At 41.3% G+C, this 19,049-nt stretch overlaps 1 protein-coding gene across 2 annotated transcripts in view; it reads left to right on the forward strand.

Annotated features, from left to right (window-relative positions):
- The first annotated feature begins 2,124 nt into the window (after positions 1–2,124).
- FLT3 (fms related receptor tyrosine kinase 3) overlaps positions 2,125–19,049 on the forward strand; it is a 39,263-nt gene continuing 22,338 nt past the window's right edge. For both annotated transcript variants that reach the window (XM_061457565.1, XM_061457568.1), the window contains exons 1-4: positions 2,125–4,213; positions 16,450–16,574; positions 17,862–18,064; positions 18,817–18,932. In XM_061457565.1, coding sequence (XP_061313549.1) covers positions 4,159–4,213; positions 16,450–16,574; positions 17,862–18,064; positions 18,817–18,932 — 499 coding nt within the window. In that variant the 5' untranslated portion in view covers positions 2,125–4,158. The remainder of the gene's footprint in view (positions 4,214–16,449; positions 16,575–17,861; positions 18,065–18,816; positions 18,933–19,049) is intronic.

The raw sequence follows: 19,049 nt of genomic DNA on the forward strand, positions 1-19,049 counted from the left end.
TTTCCAACCCAGAAATAGCTGAGTGACAGAATTTGTATAATCTCTGACAGAAAGGCAGAATTAAACACTACGAGATGAAAAATAAGGGGGGAAAAGGCAAGTAGTATCCTTGGGAAGGAAATCACTGCCAACAGCTCTTTTCTCCAGCCAAATCAGGTTGCAAGTGCCAAATAGCTGTCCCCTAACATTCAAATCAGTGTTGAGAAGGCCATGTCTGCTATTGAGGGTGATAATTTCTCTTTGTGTTGACCCAAAATTAACATGTTTAGTAAATCATGTGGAAACAGATCCTGAAGTGCAGGCTGGCATCAGATAATGCAAATGAATAATAATACTTTTTGAGGGATAGGGTTATTGTAGCTGTGATTTTAATTTTTTTTAAGGCATAGGCAAGACAAGTTTTGTAGGTAGGAATCTTGTTAAACCAAGTAGTTCAAAAAAGTAATGCCTAAACACTTTTTTCAACAGTACCAGTTGGTCTATTAAAAGATATTATCTCTACTTACAAAACTGGCCTTGCTTAATGTTATTGAAATGGATCAAAGGAAATGCTTCTAAAAAAAGTTTTCAAATAATCTGAATTTAACCTTTAAAGTCTATCATTATAGTGTATCATTAAGAAAAAAAAGTTAGCAAGATTTACAAAAATACAAGCATAATCAGAGTCCACAGTAATATTAGACAAGAATTTAGCATTTGCTCATTTATTTTTTTGAAGGAAGAGTAATAAAGCCTGATAGTTCAGGATATACACCAACTGCTGTCTGAAGTCTAAGGGAAATTGCCACTCTTTTGAGGAGATGATTCCACAAAATTAAGGGGCTTTTTATCTTCCTTTGAAATGTTTGAGAATTACTAATAGGGCAGTCAGGATATTGGCTTGAATAAGTAGGACCAAACTGCTGTGGCAATACCCGTGTGTCCCTAACTAGGCGGTTGTCTTTACTAGCAGTATCTGGAAGAAACTAAATGTTGCTCGTAACTCAGCTCCCATTCACATGCAAAAAGAAATTCATTCCCACTCAGTGAAGTCTTGAATTCAAATCAAGTAGCAAATCAGGAGCTGACCCTGAAGTGCTCCCGCTAACACCTACATTCAAAATGTATGCTAACACCTGTGTTAATAATGTATAAAGCGGAGGTCTAGCCCTAAGCTAGAGTTCATATTAGTACAAGCACTAAAATATAAGTCTGATTTAACTGTGGTAGTAATCCAGTCATACATTTTAGCTAGAGTTTCTTGCCATGTGGCTACTCCCACTGGGGCTGGCTTTATCTAACTGGTGCAGTGAAGACCAGCCATAGTGTGACATAACTTGGATAAAATACTTGGTAACAGAAAGCACTCTTTCGTGGTGGAAAAAACCCAACCCAGCCTACTCACTTGGAAGAATGCTTTACGTGTGTATGACACATTTGTTTAACTGTCTCTACCCTCAGTCCAGCACCTCTGGGAATAAGCCAATATGCCAGATTTTATAAATTTATTTTGCTTCCATCCAATAGATATAAACTGTCCTAGCTGATAGCATCTTTCACAGAAGCTTTTAAGCCGAAAACTTGACGTATGCATTGAGACTTCTGATACCAGATCAGCTGAATCACCAGCAACAGTCTCGTGATTAAGAAAGTTAGTGTTAGTTTCATCTTGTCGCAAGCACAAAAAAGTGTAAGACCTTCAATGGCATCCCAGCAGCTTCCAGTGCTGAGTGCATTAAGTGAAAGAGAAAACAAAGCACTTTACTTACTTGCCAATTTTAAATCAAAGGACACATGTTTGTGTGTATGTAAGTGTTCGGACAGGTCATTGCCATGCCACCCAACTGCCCATGAGCAGTAAGTAGCTGGGGTAGATGTCTAGTAGTTTCAGAACAGAAGCACAAAGTGTCTACTCCCTGGTTTCTGAGGGCAAAACCTGTATGGAGGTATGGTGTTGAAAGGGATACAAGAAAGTACAAGAAAAACCATGGATTTACTGGAGTAAGTCCAGTGAAGAGCCATGAAAAAGTTAAGGGATTGGGGTATCTGACATGCGAGAAGGGGGTGAAAGGACTGGGGCTATTTATCCTGGAGAAGGGAGCCTTGGATCTTACCAATATGTATAAATATCGGGGGGGGGGGGGTGCTAGACTCCTTTCTGTGGTACCCAGTAACAGGACCAAAGACAATGGGCACAAACTGAGACACAGGACATTCCCCTAGAATGTCAGGCAGCACATTTTTACTGCAAGGGTGGTTGAGTGCTGAATAATTACCTGGAGAAGTTGTGGACTCTCCATCCTTGGAGATATTTAAAACCTTACTGGATGTGCTCTGGGGCAACCTGTGCTAGCTGATCATGCTTTCAACGTGGGACTGAGCTAAGTGATCGCCAGAAGTGTTTTCCAACCTCATCCATGCTGGGACTGAGTACCAGTGAGGGCTGTGGAAAACAAAAAGGCAACCTGCCAGCTAGGAAATCTTGTTGCCAGCATGACATTTCCCTGCTTGCAATGATTTCTCTAGGGCCTGTGGAATCCTCTACTTCCTTTCCCAGTTTTTGAATCCTTGCAAATGTGTACCTCCCTAGTTTTCATATAATTTCAGCACCTTCCTTTGAACTGCATCACATACAAACTTGTCTCCAGCACCAGAGTACAATGCTATTGCCCCAGTCTTCTAGGGCAGTCTTGTGAGAGATCATCCGCTTGTCTTTGCTAATGATGGTGGTCTCAATGCCATTTCCCCCATTGTCCCTGCAATTACCTATGGGACATTTTCTGTGGCTTCTTTTACCTATGATATGTCTGTCTATTTCTAGTCCATCTACATTTTTATTTAATCTACCCTAATTCAAAAGAAGCTATTTACCAGGTATCAGTAAAAAATAAAAATATATAGGTATCACCTCTGACAGGTTTCTGGGAACACCTTACTGATGCTGAATTTATTTTTTAGGGATTCTTTTTATTCAGGTTCTGTACAATTGCAGAATGAATGCTTAGTCCCTAGCAAGTAAAACTGTAACTGATTGAATAATGTAATAAAATATACTTTTAGATATAAACTGTAACAGTTGAATGAATAATAAAAATACCCCAGCCTATCCTGTGGGATCATGGGGCAGATGCTCCAGCTTATCCCTTAAAATTGGATCCACTTTCTGCCTGGGGCTGTGACGTGGGGCTGTGGAAGCTGGGGAGACCCTCCTGCTCCTCTGTGATGTCCTGTCCTAATACAAACAAGAGGCCTTGCTGGGGTGAGCAACTTCAGCCAGGGCCAGGATGGTTCTACCCTTTACACACCAGTGACTGGGAGACAATGATGAGGCAGGTCCTGGCATGCTACACTCCAAGGAAGGCAGCAAGTGGGGACAGTTAAGAGCAGAGGGGCTATGTCCCTAGAGGCTCATGTCTGAGGGTGAGCCTGGAGATCTTTATTTTTATCCCCTTGACAAATCATTTGCAAAACGACTTCAGAGCAGCTGTAGCTTAGTATAAACCTCCTGTGGACAGTGCTAGTTCCCTCTTCCCCTAGCGTAAACACAGCCCCATGCCAAAAACCTGCTCCCCATCCATTGGCTCATGGAAGTGACCACAGCAAGTCCTCTGTCACCAGCAGACCAAGCACTCACCCAGCACAAGAAACCTCCCTCAGCCCACGATGACATATATGACAGGGTGTTCCCATGGAATCACACAAACTTTGGATTGTTTTTTTAAGCTCTTTAGCTTGGCAGTGACACTTGTTCTCCCCCTCATCAATACTCAGATAAATTATGCAGACTGCCGGTGCACGAAAGCAGAAACTATAACTGTTTCAAAAATAAGAATTGAAGTGAGACAGCAAAAAAATCAGCTGAACTAAATTTAGCCAAGAAAATAGGTTTGTGTAGAAGTGTGAGAGAAGAGGTAAAGAGATGGGCAAGGACTGTGCAGCTGGAGTGGAGGCAGCTGTTTGGCTTGGCAGAGGCATTCTCTGACAGAAGGAAGATGCTCCCCAACTTTCAGAGAGGCCCCTCTTCTCCCTGTACCACAGTGTTTCCTTCAGGCTGAGGTCTCAGGACCTCGATTTTGAAGAAGTGGTTTCACTGTGGGCAGTGACGTGCACCCTTAAGCCACCACCTGCACAACTCGGTTTCACTCACTGGGGCTGGGGCACTGCAGGGCATCACCAGCCATGGCAGCAGTCTGGCCCCGTGGCCACCCTGATGGAAGCACATTTCAGCTAGCAGGTACAGTCTCCTCATGCTCCTCCTTGGACCCTTTCCTCTCCATTTCCCACTCTCTCGCTGCATCACTTCGCACCTTTCCTTTCTTTCTCCTTTGACTTCTTATCCATTCATTTTCTCTTGCATCTTTTCTTTTCTGGCCCACCTTTCTCCTCTCTTCTGGACATGCTCTTCTCCCTTCCATGACCCTAATTTCTCCCAGTCCAGCCTGGCTTTTGCTGTCACTGCATCTGACAGATTTCTTGCTCAAGTATTTAACATCATTAAATAAGAGTATTAAAGTATTTAAGAATACTGGGTTTTTTTGTTTTCTTCTTCCTGGTGTAAATGTGTTCCTGGTGTTAATGCTAGCTTGACCTGATCACATTAAGTAATATATCTGCAGTCTCCCAGGTAAATAATCTGCTAATCAGATACCTTAGTAGAGTAGAATATGAATATGATGCATCTGTATCTTAACAGGTTTTGTTGTTGTTATTCAATGACCTAAATAGAAGAAGGCACGATATTAATATCTGAAAGTGCCTTTAATTTTTTATTTTTTTTTTTCCTGGTTAGAGGGAAGAGTTTTGGATTTTAAACTTGATTTCCTCTACCAAAAATCTTCCCAACAATTAGCTGTTAAGAGAAAATGAAATAGTGTTTGTTTCCATCTCAAATGCCTGAAACTATTCTTCTCTAACCATAAAATGAATGTCTTGCTCCTATCAAACATGATCTTGCTGATTCAAAATCCAGGACTGAAAAAAAAAAGACAGTGTTTCTTTTTCCCGATTGATGCAGTTCTGATGCATGCCTGGGAAAGTTGTTTAACTAACTGCGGTCCATTTTTAGCTGTATATACAAGGATAATAATACTTACTTCAAAGAGCAATTGTTAGATATTATTCATTCATGGTTGAAAGTCTAGGTTGAGCTATTTGAAGAGAAGGTGGAGTAGAAATGAAAATGAGTATTCTATGATCTCATGCTTTGCATGACTGATGATACTACTACTAAGCAAACCCTGTCAAAGAGGGTTTTTTGTGTTTTCTTCTTGACTGAGCTTTGCTAGTCTTGCAGGCTGCATACCAAAGTAAATAAAAACGGTTAGCATTTGGGATGTGATGGTGTCCAAAGGCCATTGCAAGGGATAGACTTCAGCAGGGCTAAGAGACAATTCTTCAAAGACAGCAAAAGGTGTGAGAGCCCCAAGGGGTGATTTTCTCCAGGACAACTGATGTTCTTTCTGTTGAGGTGTCATTTAGTCAAGGCAAAGTATGTAGGGAGGCGGTGTTACTTCTTGTAAGGCTAGCTGTTACAGGAAAAAGCAGCAAATCTTTTGGACATACAAACCAGCTAGGATTTGAAGGATCAGATGTGTAGCTGACAGCAGAAAGCCTGAGAACTGCTAGCTCCATACATCTCTCTATAGCAGATCACTCTTTAAAAGCAACTTTGATGTCAATATCATAAGCATTCAATTAATTATATGTAATTTCTTAAATATACGTGTGTTCCTGTTAAGAATCTATAGGCTGTCTAGAGATAAAACCTTGTATTTGTGTACTTGATGGAGAATATCCATATAATGAACTAGAATCATCAGAAACTGCAACACTTCACCAGCAAAGAAAAGCTAAACGGTAATAACACCTAGAGGAGAATTTCCACAGTATCTGTAGACTTAGGGCACCACATCAGTCTTTAAATTATCGTCTCAGAACTTCAAAAGTTGCAGGAAAGAAGAAGCATCTTGCCTGTGCTATTTGCTGGAAATAAATGCTTCCCAGCAGCAAGGAATGTAATCACAAAAACCTTAGAAAGCGATATATAGAATACAATATATATGTAAATACAGCTATATACATTAAAAGCACTATTCCAGTTCCTCATGTTCTTAACTTTTTCTGGTCATCCCAAGCAATAGCTTGTGTTTAAAGAGCATACAATCTAGCATACAATTAGCCTTGCATTAGTAGTGGATGAGTTGGGAGGGTGGATTGGGCCTGGGAAGTGAAGCAGTAGTAGTTTTGTGTTTTACAAATTAGAGAATTTAGTGATGAACAGAGACTTTCGGTGACCTTTCTCATGAGGGAAGTTTTCCATTAGCAACTGCTCTTGCTCTTGTTCATGAAACCCACAACTTCAGGGGATGGAGAAATGAAGCTGTGAGATGCTGACTGAGATCTCCCTGTGGCTGGCAAATAAGAGGAAATTTTATATGTGCAAGAACTGCAGGCTCAGGCCCTAACAAGCTCTGGATTAGACAATGGTGTGTCTGATTGCACAAAAAGTATAGGACAATACTTTTGAACACCCCTTCACAGAACATACAAGTGTCCATTACATTCCTATGGCAGAGACCCAGGAACAGATGGGCCAGCACACTTCTCCTTCCTCAGGAGAACCCCAGAAACGCTTGGGACCCAGTCACCTGCAGGATCTGTCCATCTCCCAGCAATACACTGATTTCTCTCTGAAGAAACAGCTGACAAACATTCCAGAACAAGTTCAGGCACCAAGCCCTGCCACTGGCAGGAAGGTGAAATCAATGAGCACCCCAGGGGGAATCAAGTTTGATCCTGTCTCTTTCCCAAAACATGCAAAAACCTGGGTGCAAGCTAGCTGTGAATGTTGGATAAGGCCAGTACATGGTCTGCTTACTCAAGGAAACAGTCGTGCCCAGCAGAACATACTTACACAGTTATCTATCTCCAAGTACTTTGTGGACCAGAAGATAAGGTATCACTTCTGAAGATTCCTGAATCTGAAAGGGTTGTTTAGAAAAAGGGTTATTTTCCAGTAAAAGTAAATGCAATTTAAAACCATGTGTGATTTAATTCCTTGAGGTTTGACCCCACTTGCTTCATTCCCCCAAACCCCTCTTTTCACAAGAAAATTCCAGGTTACCCATATTTCAAGCTACTGAGAAGCTGGAAGATGCCCAGAGCACAGCCTGAGTCACAGGGCCACCCCCATGTCTCTGCCCAGTGGTGAATGTGTGTGTGCTGCTGTGGCTGCTAAGCAGTGACAGGTTTGTCAGAGGAGCAGAGCTGGGGACATCCTGCCCTTCTGCAGTATCCCCTTAGAGACTCCTTCCCATAACGACATCAAAATAATATAGCGCAGAGCATCTTTTGTTCACAGGTTTCTTAAAATGTAGCTTTCAAAAGACTTGAAACTTCATGGCCTAAACTCACCCAATTTTCAGGTTCTGCTCTGTTAGCTGAGAAGCTGGTTTGTGTAACTGGGTTGAGTTTTCTCTTTGAGGTTTTCTGAAGAACTTCATAGAGATGTTTGCTGTGAAAGGCAATAATGAACAGGTCCAGCAAACAGCAGTGGAAATTAAATTGGAGAGTAAAACATTTATGGAGCAAAAATGTGGAAGAGCAGGAGCGGATGACCAGTGAAAGCAGAAAGCAATTTCAGTTTTTTATAGTAACACTAGAAAAGGACAAGGACTGTTTAATCCCAGTGATTATACACTTCTAAAAAGAAAATAGAGACCAAAAAATCAGTCTAGAGCCAGCAAACAGAACATTTCTCAAATGGGTAGGAAGGGCTTATTCCCCATATGGCTTAATCCTAGTGATCTTAATAGAAATGCATTTAAGAAGATGCTCTAGGACTTTAAATGCAAAATGCTTCCTTAAGGAATCTGTAACCTTCAAACACAGATAATGCCCTAAAAATTGCTGGTATGGTTGAAGAATAGACTTTTCTTCTCTGTATTTTATGACAAATAAGATGATAAGAAAGCTAGACAGTGGATAAACATTGTGTGCCTATGTCCCATCCAAAGGAAGGAATGGCTCCCTATTTTTCTAAGATGTTTCCTTAAAAACTGCTGAAAAAAAACTGAACAGGGTAAACAAAAAGAAAAGCTACCTTATGGCCTGGATAATTAGCTCTGTTACTGTTGTAAAAGTAGACATTATTTACTCCTTTCTTTGTAGTCTAGGCTTAATGGTGTAGATAAGATTTCTAATGGGTGAGATACAAGAGCTGGATTGAAAAGTGTTTTATTGTTACAGCGTGCTCTTTAAGGAATATATTGGATTTTACATTTGTACAACTGCTTGGGAATTGCAATTCTTTTTCAACACTAACCTCATAATGATGCAAGTAAGAACAATTGGTTAGGGGGTTTCGTTCATTCTTACCAAATTTGGTACAAATACCAATTACCATTTTTATCAAATACCTTGGATTCGTTCTTTTCATATTTTGTAGCAAAACCATTCTCTCCTACTCTTCTTTCTGTCCATCCTTCCCCCTTGCACAGTTAAGGCCTTCAGTGTTCCCTCCTCAACCCCTTTTCCAGGAAAGAAAGGATACATTCAGCTATGGAAACTGTTGTTTTGATTCAAAAGAGAGGTTTTACAATACCAGGATGACTGCTAGTATCATTTCATTATCTGCCATCATCTGTTTTCATTCCTCTTTGAGGCAGAAATTTTTCTCCTTGTTAATGAGGTGCCAGGAATCTCATACCTTTGCCTTTAGGTGTTTAAATAAAGTGATCCTTGCTTGCAAGAACTTAGTAATTCCACTAATGTCAGTAGAAGTGTTAGAGTGTGTCAGGTAATGAGACTGGAGTACTTACACATGGAGTAGTTTGTTGGTTTGATTTTTTTAAGGAGTTAAAGCAAACTTACTTATGTCATTAGATGAGACGTACCTGTTTGCTTTTCTTCATGCTTGTCTATCCAGCTTTTTAACGGCATGAACATGCTATTTCCATGAGCAAACATCCTCTAGAGAACAGTCAAAAAAAAAGACAGCCCAATACCACTTTCTGATTCCTGAGGGACCTCTGTGGTCACCAGCAAAACGTTGCCCGCAGAATCATCCCTTTGTTTACAGGATCACAGAAATCTTGAGGTGACAAGGGACCTCTATAGGTCATCTGGCCCAACCTCACTGCTCCGTGATGGCCACCAGTGTCCCACTGTCTGGGTAGCTACTTATACAAGTAGCTTTTGAATATTTGACAATGGAATCCATTGCCTCTCTGGGCAACCTGTGCCAGTGCTTGGGCACCCACACGACAAAAAAGTTTGTGTCATTGCCTCTTGTCCTGTCACTGGGTACCACTGAAAAAAAGCCTGGCTCCATCCTCTTTTCACCCTCCCTTCAGGTATTTATATACGTTGATAAGATCTCTATGACCCTTCTCTTCTCCAAGCTGAACAGTCCCAACTCTCTCAGCCTTTCTTCACAGGAGAGATGCTCTGGTCCCTTAATCATCTTTGTGGCACTTTGCTGACTTTGTTCAGTATGTCAGTGTGTCTTATGCTAAGGAGCTCACAGGTGTGTCCTCTCAGTGCTGAGGGGGTGAACCTCTACCTGCCAGCAAAGCCCCCCTAATGTGGCCCAAGATACCATTGTTCACCATATTTCATGGGGTGTAAAGGTCTGAGTAATGTGGAAGTCAAGAAGCAGGTCTCCTGAGAGGATGGAAGATGTGGGCAAGAAGCAGAAGAACCAGCCACAATGCAGGCTCTTCTGCAGAAAGGGAGGTTGCCATGGCAGCTGAGGTTCACTACCTCTGTAGCCACTTTTCAGCCACGTCCCAGAAAGGGGTGTCCTCAGTTTTCCTGTCCTCAACCATTTTCCTGGCTGTAATGGCTCAAACTGTGGGTAGAGCAGCAGGGACTGCAGTGAGCTCCCTCTGACCAATACCCTCATCAGAGAGGGCACCATGAGCTCAGGGACCTGTGGAAGGGCTGTCATTCATTCAGCTAGCCCATATAAAGCAGGCAAAATGAATAATAACAAGCAAAATAATAGTTCAGCTGTTCGAGCAGTGCCTTTATCTCGGACTCACAGGGAAGGGAGACAGGAAGTTATCTTAGCAAAATGAAAGGCAAATAAGGGTTTGAATACAACCCTGCAGTCCTTCCTCACCCAAGCCCAGGTAAACAAAAACCAGAAGAGGCAGGACAGAGATAAAACTGAACTAAGTGTCTTGCTTGCTTCAGCCTTCAGCATTTGCTTTGTGCTAAGAAGAATTCTTTTGGGGTTGTTTTTTTTTTTCAGATAAAATCCATGAGTTACTGACACAGACTTAGAACCCAGAAGGGTGATTTCAAAGCAAATCTATAAATCAAAGAGCAGCAACGTGCTAGCTCCAGTTTGTTTTTAGCAAAGAAGCCTGCAACAGCTAAAGCAGTTGGGCTGCTCATAAATGTACATAATCCCTTACTAACAGCAACTCATTCTCAGAGGAACAGCAAGGAACCTGTACTCAGTAGGCCAGTTATATGATTAGAAAGTCTGAAAAATGATGGAGTATATAAAGAAATCAAACTAGATTGCTATTCATCCTAGCTTAAACAAAAGCTGAAATCACAATCTGAATCACAGAGCATGACCTGGATATCAGTCTGCAATAAAGCAAATGCAAAAGTAGTCAATAAAGTTGTATATGTAATAGTACCATGTGAAAAATATGCCTGCACTTTGTGTAATGATTAGCTAATTTTTACTACATAAGGCACTGGAGCGAACGTATCTGTAACTAATCAGCATAAGAACAGGAGGCACTTTGCTGACTCCCAGTACCTGTTCTGTTAGAGAAGGTTTTGTTTGAGTCTCTGACAGAGCAGTATAAAATACTGTGATACCTTATTTGAAATCTTCAGCCATTTTAATTGTTCTTGGTTAAAATCTCTGCGTAGTTTATAAGCTGGCTGCAGTGAGCCATAGGCAGAGGTGCTGACAGTCCTTCTCCAAGAGAAAAAGTAACAGTATCAAAAGGTGCAATTTTATGCAAAAGATGAAGTTTGCTGAAATTTGTACCAAAAATATGTTGGGATATAACAAGACAGAGGACAAGTTCTTGGAAATGGTGGCCAAGTCATTAGATATATTAAAAAAAAAATGTGGAAGGGTAAACTTCTTGCAGCTGTTTTCATGTGAAATGGGGAGCTGAGGAAAAGAGCAGGAAAATTCAAAATATGAAAAATTAATTTGTCGACAGTGTTCTCTGCTGCATGTGGCAAACTCTGTTGGAATAGGCAGCTCTTGGTAGTGATGTTCCAGAGACAGATTGAGCAAACTTCTCTCTCATGTGTTGAAAGGTCTTTTAGATTCTGGCACAGATTAGATTTGGAAGGGCAGGGAAAACAAAATTCTTAGTCAGAGGCAGTGTAGTTTTACTACAGGAGCTGACGTAAAGTAAGTTATCAACCAGCAAAGCCCTTTCTTGGCATTTGCACGGGATGAATTAGAAATGGTTTATTCACTGTGACAAGTTCTGGTTTAATATCTCTTAAGAAGAAACACTTGAAACCAGCATAATGAATAGGGCACGACCTACTTGCAGGTGTTCTGCCGACTGGGAAGTTTTCACTGTGTACACATGACCTGTTCTTGCGCAAAAATGCCTTTATTTTTAATTAATTCTTCAAACCGATAGGACCGAGTCGTAATCCTGCCTGTGCCATGCAAGGACAGACATGGGATCCTCCCAGGAAGGGTCAGCATTTTTGATCTTTCTGCCTTTTAACAGATCACAGCAGATTGCAGGCTACCCCGTTGCGCGGGGCTGCGCGGCGCGGTAGTGCCCCCTGGCGGCCGCCGCCTGCCCGCCCCCGGGCGCCTCCGTGCCGGTGTTCGTAGGTCACGATCCCTCCGTGCGCCGAGACCTCTCCCTCAGGCAGAAGAGTCCAGGGAAGAAACAGCATGTAATGCCACAGCCTGAACGGCCTCGGGTGGTGGAAGCGTTGTCAGCGGATCCAGGTGGGAAGATAACCCAGGTGGAGGGTTGAAGGCAATGCAGCGAGACTGGCAGGTGACAGGGCAATGTATAATATCAGTGTTGCTCCTTGTTATTAGTTCTTTACTCAGCACATAGAGCGTAATTAGGCACTTTCCAAACCCACACAGCCTCCTCTACTCTTGTCTTCTCACTGCTTTCCTGCTAGGTGACTCAAATCTAGAGATTTTCTTCCACTAAACCCTCCCTAAGAGCTACCACACTCTATAGTGGTTTTTTCCTCCCATCTCAAATCTCAATCATGTTTGAACATGACTGGGAATAATTAAATCAGTTCATGTGATGTTTGTTGTAATTAACTGGTAAGACCAGATAAATGACTGGTCCTGACCTAGATGTACCCCATCTCGTGTTACAGCAACTACTCACAATTAGCATGAGCTGCAACAGAGGCGTCTTGTCACCCACCTAGTTTGTTGAACCTTGTTCTAGCAGTTATTATTCTGCAACATAGGTCAACACCTCTGGCCCCATCATCGTTTGAGAATGAACGCACAGTTTGCATTTTTTTGGGAAGTATTTAAGCTGAAACAGTGAAGACACCAAGGAAAGAAGGTGTGCTGAAAGATGGTGAAGGAGAAAAGTTAAGTTTGTTGAGAGAGAAATAAGATATGGGTAAAAGGTAGGAATTCATTTAATATCAGCTCTTTCTACCTATCCTACCTCCCTGTGGTTTTTATTCTATTTATATTGAGTAAAATTCTCACTTCAGGATCCACTGCTTTGGGAGTGATTTGTGAAAAAGGCAACCACATGCAAAGTTGTGGGGGTTTTAAGAGATAATGCATGGGTATTAGGCCCTTCCATGTTACCACTATTACAGATTTGTTTCTGGCAGTATATGAATGTAAGAGGACTATAGCTTCCCTGGAAAAAAGGGTCGTTCTAGATTCCCTGATCAGGAAGAAAATTTTGAAAAGTTGATCCAGGGAGTCTCACACAAGGAAAATGGTCAGAAGCCAAATAAGAAGCTAAACATAGTTTTCTTTACATAAGTCTCCTGAAGCTGTGAAGCGAAGTGGAAGAATCTTCTATGTCTAGGGAAGGCCTGACTGCTATGTAAAATCCTAAGCTGAAGACAACCACAAGATTGCATCCCTCTGTGTGAAGAGAAAGGTTTTCTCTTCACGCTTCACAGTGTTCCAGTTCCTCAGCTATTCACTTTCTGCTAAACTCAGGCTTTCAGTGTATTTTGGAGAGGCTTTCCCAGTTTTCCAAAGGTTGCTTTTGTCATCCCCCATCTGAAAATAAAATTTTGTAAGCAGTTCCATTTGGTGAACCAGCCTATAGCTTAAATACCTTAAGCGTAGCTTCTTGGTTTGCTGTCTCTTCAGTAGATTCAGGCCTTTCTTAGCACTACCATAACATGTAAGCCCACCTTTTGACTTGCACAGGCACTTCCCCATGCATGGGCCTCCACATCTTGATGAAATCCTGGCTCAGTTCTTATGGCAACTAGAGGTTTTTTTGACTTCAATGAGAACAAGATTTTTCCTAGTGAATATATTTTTGTATAGCCTATGGAAAGATAATGAAGATGGAAAGCACTCATAAACACACATTGTTCAGTGGCAGTGATTTATTTCCATTCCAACTTCACTACAGTTCAGCAATACACAATATGATTATGCATGCTACATATTTGATACTCCTTGCCCACTGCTTTTAGTCTGTGCAGTTCTTACTTTGGCTTTTGGGAGGATGACTGGTGTGCAGACTATAACAGCAGTCCCTGAAAAGGCCAGCTAGAAGCTGAAAGATCAAGACAGAGAATCGGAGCATTAACACTTCCCAATATTTTTCTGATTCTGCTTTTTCTGATAGGCTCATTCATGCTCTTGTTTTCTGTTTTGTCAGTGTGATGTATTTCTCTAAGACCTACACAAGTTGAGAGCACTCCATGTCATGTAAATACTTCTGACTATCACATTAACTTTTTTTTTCTCACCGTAAACCAGCTAGAATCATCTCAGGTTCAAAGTATTCTTCCTTACCCTAAAAACCTTCTTGGATTTCACAGGAATAAAGGTGGAGGACAGCAGTGACAAGCTTTAGCAGTTATCAGGACAAGGAGTCCCATTTTCTCTTATACCTGAGGGTGTCAGGGTGCTCACTACTCCCTCTTCCAGCATATGCTCCCACATACCGTCCTTTACAGATGCAGTTCCAGTTCATCAGACACCTTGTTTGCATGTCTGCTTACAGTCTGGTTGCTACATCTGTCTGCTTCTGCCTAGCTTTTAGCTGCAAATCTTTTCCCTGTTTAAATACACCTTTCCCTTTCCTACTGGGGCGTTAGGCATCTAACTGACAAGGCAATGTGAGCAAGGTGGAGTAATGCCAGGGATAAATTGGCTTGGCTTGTACAATCAGAAGCTAAAACTATTCGCAGATCAGAAAGCTGAAGGGAATGCTCAACAGGCCAAATGAGTTGTAACTTTTGAGGTCCCATTTTCAGGTGGTTTCAGCTGGCACATCTTAGAAATCAGTGGACATAGGTGGGTTTCCATCAGCTAAGTAAGCCTCTGGCTGTAAGCTGGTCAGATGGTCTCTGGTTTGGAAAGGGGGAAAAGTAAAGTGGCCAACAAACAGAAGTGGAGAAAGCTGAGCAGAGAAGGACTTGGTGAAAGGCCAGTGGGAGGGCTGGAAGCCTGGTATGTGTTTACAGGGAGGAATTCAGAATGCTTGGTGTAGATACCCAATGCATACCTGCCTTTCGGCTGCCCTCTGGCACTCACTGTCTGAAGAAGTGCCAACATTCTTTATAGCTAATGGAGGGGGGTACATGTCTTCACAAAGAAGTCCTGTTCACCTTTCTTAGGATGACAGGCAGATGGACAGGATCTTCCTCAGAGATCTGTAAAAGCAGACCACTGCCTGTGTATGCTGTGGAAAGGTGGCACCAAAAATGAAGTGTATGTTAGGTGCCTGAACGTGAAGGACTCAGACTTAACCCATATTTGCCAAGAGGGCTCAGAAAACATTGTCAGTGTTGCCAGATTAGAGCCCAGACAGCTCCAGAAGGTACAAACATCACAGAGGGGATGGCAGCAACTCTTGCTCATTTCTTCCTTCTACCAATTTGGCTCCTTCCATCACCTGCAGAAATAGTCTCATTACTTTCATCCTTCAAGTACCTCCTGATGTATTTAACTTTTTCTCCTTGTTTAAACTCTGCAGTACCTTCATGTCCAACCATCTCAGGAGCTGGGAGGGCTTAGGGGGAAGGAAAAGCAGAAAACCAAAACCTAAGGGCAGAAATCTTCCAAGTCACCAGGAGAGAGCTGTTAATTTTATGATTCAGTGCTGTTGAGAGCTGGCTTGAAGGAATTAATGGAAATCAGACACATTTCACCTTGCCAGTTATTCAGTCTTACTTCTGTTTATCTTATATTGCTTATGTGCAATGATGTGAGCATGGTTACTATATACCTCCTTTAAGATTAAAAGGTGACTTCTTAAGCTGTGGTCCCAGTAGAAAGGCTCATATGTAGTATTCCAGAGACATGATGCCTTTGAGGCACAAGCAGCTTTCCCACACTGCTCCTTATGTGCAAGAGAAACATCTACTACTCCTGCTAGGGCTAGGAGCTGCCCTGCCTCTATAAGCAGAAAGCCAGGGAGGTATGGAGGATGAGAAAGCCATGGCTTTGCTCTTCCTCCTGCTCTGCTTTCTGCATCTACTTTCCTCAAAATAGTGTGAATTGCTGCCTTATTTGCTTCCTGGAGGGAAAAGAGCTCAAGGTTATGAATGACAACTCAAAGGAAGAAGCATCTAACCTGCACCTCGCTTGTGAGCTGGGGTACACAAATCCACACTAGGAAGGCTCAGGAGGGTGTCCAGTATATCAAATCAAATAGAGCCAGTCCTGGAGGGAAGGGAAAAGGATGACATGATCTTGAATCCTTGGGTGAGCTCAGTGTGGGCTCTGAAGGCGAGTTGGAGGATATTATTTTGCCATTGCAAGTCAAAGCAAGAGTGCTTGGAAAGTGTTTCTGACTTGAGCACCTCCTCAGTGCTGATGAGAGGGATGGTGCATGATCATCCTCTGGCTCACACCAGGCAAACGCTGACCTGCAGCTGCAGGGGTAGGTGCTGCAGGGCCCTTTCCAACACACAGATGCAGAAGTGATCTGCAAGAAAGAGGCCGTGCTTTGTAGTGTGGTTTCTAAAGGAGCCTCCAGAACACATAGAGGCTTTTGTCTTCAGACATTTTCTGCAATATTATGGAACATACATCTAAAGTGTGATGTACCTGTGCCTTTGAAATGTTCTCCAAATAGTGCTTCCACTCAGCTTCAATACACAAATGCAGTAATTGCAAATGCATACAATATATCTGCATTTTTCCTTTTGCCTTTTCTTTTCATAAGATGTAATCTTTCTACAGCTTTGTTGTATTTTATGTTTACTAAGATGATTATCCCAGAGAAAGATCTAGACATGATTATATTTTCTATTTCTGTTTTACAGTTCTTGTTATGACAACAGTTACTTTCACTTCTGCAATAAAACAAAATACATCTGAGATTATATGTGTTTTAATCAGCCAGAAGGATGAAGGTTCAGGAACACCAGAGACATTGGTATCTCCCAAGGTAATATAACAGAGAGCTAGTTGCTTATAAAATACTTCTGTCCATTTTAGAAATGGCTTCCCAGAAGTTAACAACATCCTAAACCTTTAGGCTGTGGGGATGTCACAGCCAAAATACCTGGGGTTATGCCAAATATGACTAGAGGAGGTTAGAGGTAATTATTTGTCACAATTCATACTTTGAAAGTGTAAATAGATAGGTATCACTTTTCTCTAAAACTGATTTTTTAATTTCTTGATGCTGTCTGACATCAGCATGCCTGAATATTACTGAATATTTTTTCAAGGTAGTCTTATGGAATCTTCTTCATTCCTGGACTAATAAATAAAAAATTTGGATACCAAATGAAAGTACAGCAACAAAGCTGTGATGTCCTTGTATCTGGCAAGGCAGAATATGGCTGCTATCTCTAAATACTTCTCAGATCAAGTGAAGGGGAAAAAAAGGAGGAAAGAATGAGAAGAACCAATGCCAAGCAGAGTGTGGAGCAGAGGGTGTAATGAACTCTTGTCCTTTCACACACTTACACCAGGTAAATTTCACCCACCGAAGTCATGAAGGGAGACATTTAGGACTACTGTTCAGATGGAGATATTTACTTTCCACCTTTTGCTGCAGCTGAGATTAGAGACTCATAAATCCATTGGTGGCTTTCAGAATGACTGTGGAATATTCTCCTTCTGTTTTCAATTCTCCTTTAGCCATACACAATGGTGAGGAAATTAAAGGTGTGAAGACGCCCAGGCCAAATGTTCCTTACCTAGTAAAGCCCCAAAGGAGTCAAGGAGCAGTCTAGCAAGGTGATACAGTGACAAGCAGTGGGATGCTAAAAAATACCCAAACGTTCTGACCCTGCCTTTGCATTTTGAAGTCGCAGACAGAAAAGTTGCATTATAGTTCCGTGTCTTTCTATGGTTCTACATGTATGGAAACAAAAATGAGAGTAAAGAATAGCCTGTATCACTAAGGGAAACTATCATGTTTCTGGCAAAAATCGTTCTGTGATGTCTGTTGAAAGAACAGAATTAACTAATATAACTGGAATCCTATAGAGTTTCATCGTGCAGTAGAATGCAACATATTTATGAATAAGTTTCACAGTAGAAATGATAAAAAAAAAAGGTATGATGGTGTTATTTCAGTATAATTTCTATTCATATTTGAACATTAGGAGGCAGTTTATGAAAGCTTTTCTAGAAGAGCATCATTTAAAAATATTTGAATGCAAAAAAGCAAGTAAATTTAATTTCTAATAAACACATAACAGTCTGTCCTCCTGCATTGCAGATTTCTAACATTTTGGAAGATCTTGGGTGTTATTTGAATTATCAAGGAACAGAGAACATCTATGAACCAACTAAAACTGTGGAAGTTAATGTCTTTGAAGATATTGAATTAAGAGTAATAATGAACATTTCTAATATAATTTCATGCTTCTGGTTCTTTAAAGAGAGCAAAGTGTGTAAACCTTCTTTGGACTCACAGAATCGGTGAGTCAAAGGATGTACTGATGCAAAGATCCTTTAAGAGATCGTTTCTTTTAGGATGCAAATGGAATATTTTCTGTGACTGTGCTTGCATTTAATTTCATGTTATGCATTATCTTTTTAAACCTTCTAATCTTCCTTCATGGTTGTCAGCTGGCAGCACATTACTGATTGTCATTTAGACTCATACATATATGAATAGTTTGGAATAAGCTTGTTATGTGAATTTGTATAACATCATGCATAGGGAACTCCAGGGACTTTCTGACATTGATCAATTTGAGCTTTGCAGTGCTCATGTGAGGCAAAATTGTGATTTTATAATCAAAGAAACTGAGCTATGAAGAATTATGTGGCTTGGTAGGGTGACACTGCAGATCAAGAACAACAACAGGAACAACATTCTAATTCTCACAGCCAAACCTGGTCTGGAACCTGAGGCTTGAATATTGCCTCCTCCTGCAAAAACATGTGGGATGGGACTGTAGGTAAAGCATTTCCCTTTGGACCTCCCAGCTGTCCTAAGCTCAGGAAGTCCATCCTTTTTAAACCTCAGCATTAAGCATGTGGTACCTGTGGTTTTAAATTCCTATGTGCTGCTTTTGTACTAAGATACAGGTTGAAGGGTTTTATGAAAAATAATGAAGACTGGTATTTCTGAAGGCTTTTTGCAAGACTGAGGAGCTAACATTTTATTCTGTGTGCTGCATATTACCTTCTAGATAACAAATACAGCTTTACTTTCTGTTATACAGATACGTTATGTCTTTGGCTTTTTCACAAATAAGAGAAGCACAAGCTGGAAAATACACCTTCTCAGTCATAAGTGAAACTGGCAATTACACAGTAGTTGTGCCTGTTCTCATCCAAAGTAAGTATATCCGAGATGAAAGGGCTTTCTCCATCAATAGGTTTAAGGGGAGAGACTCCAGTTCAGTCAAAGCAATGAAGCTCTCGGATGCTGCATTTCAAGCATCTTCCTAGACTT

This window comes from Pezoporus flaviventris, unplaced genomic scaffold, assembly GCF_033815535.1.
Source record: "Pezoporus flaviventris isolate CSIRO_AGI_PZ_B2104156 unplaced genomic scaffold, CSIRO_AGI_Pfla_v1 ptg000025l, whole genome shotgun sequence".
NCBI lineage: Eukaryota > Metazoa > Chordata > Aves > Psittaciformes > Psittacidae > Pezoporus > Pezoporus flaviventris.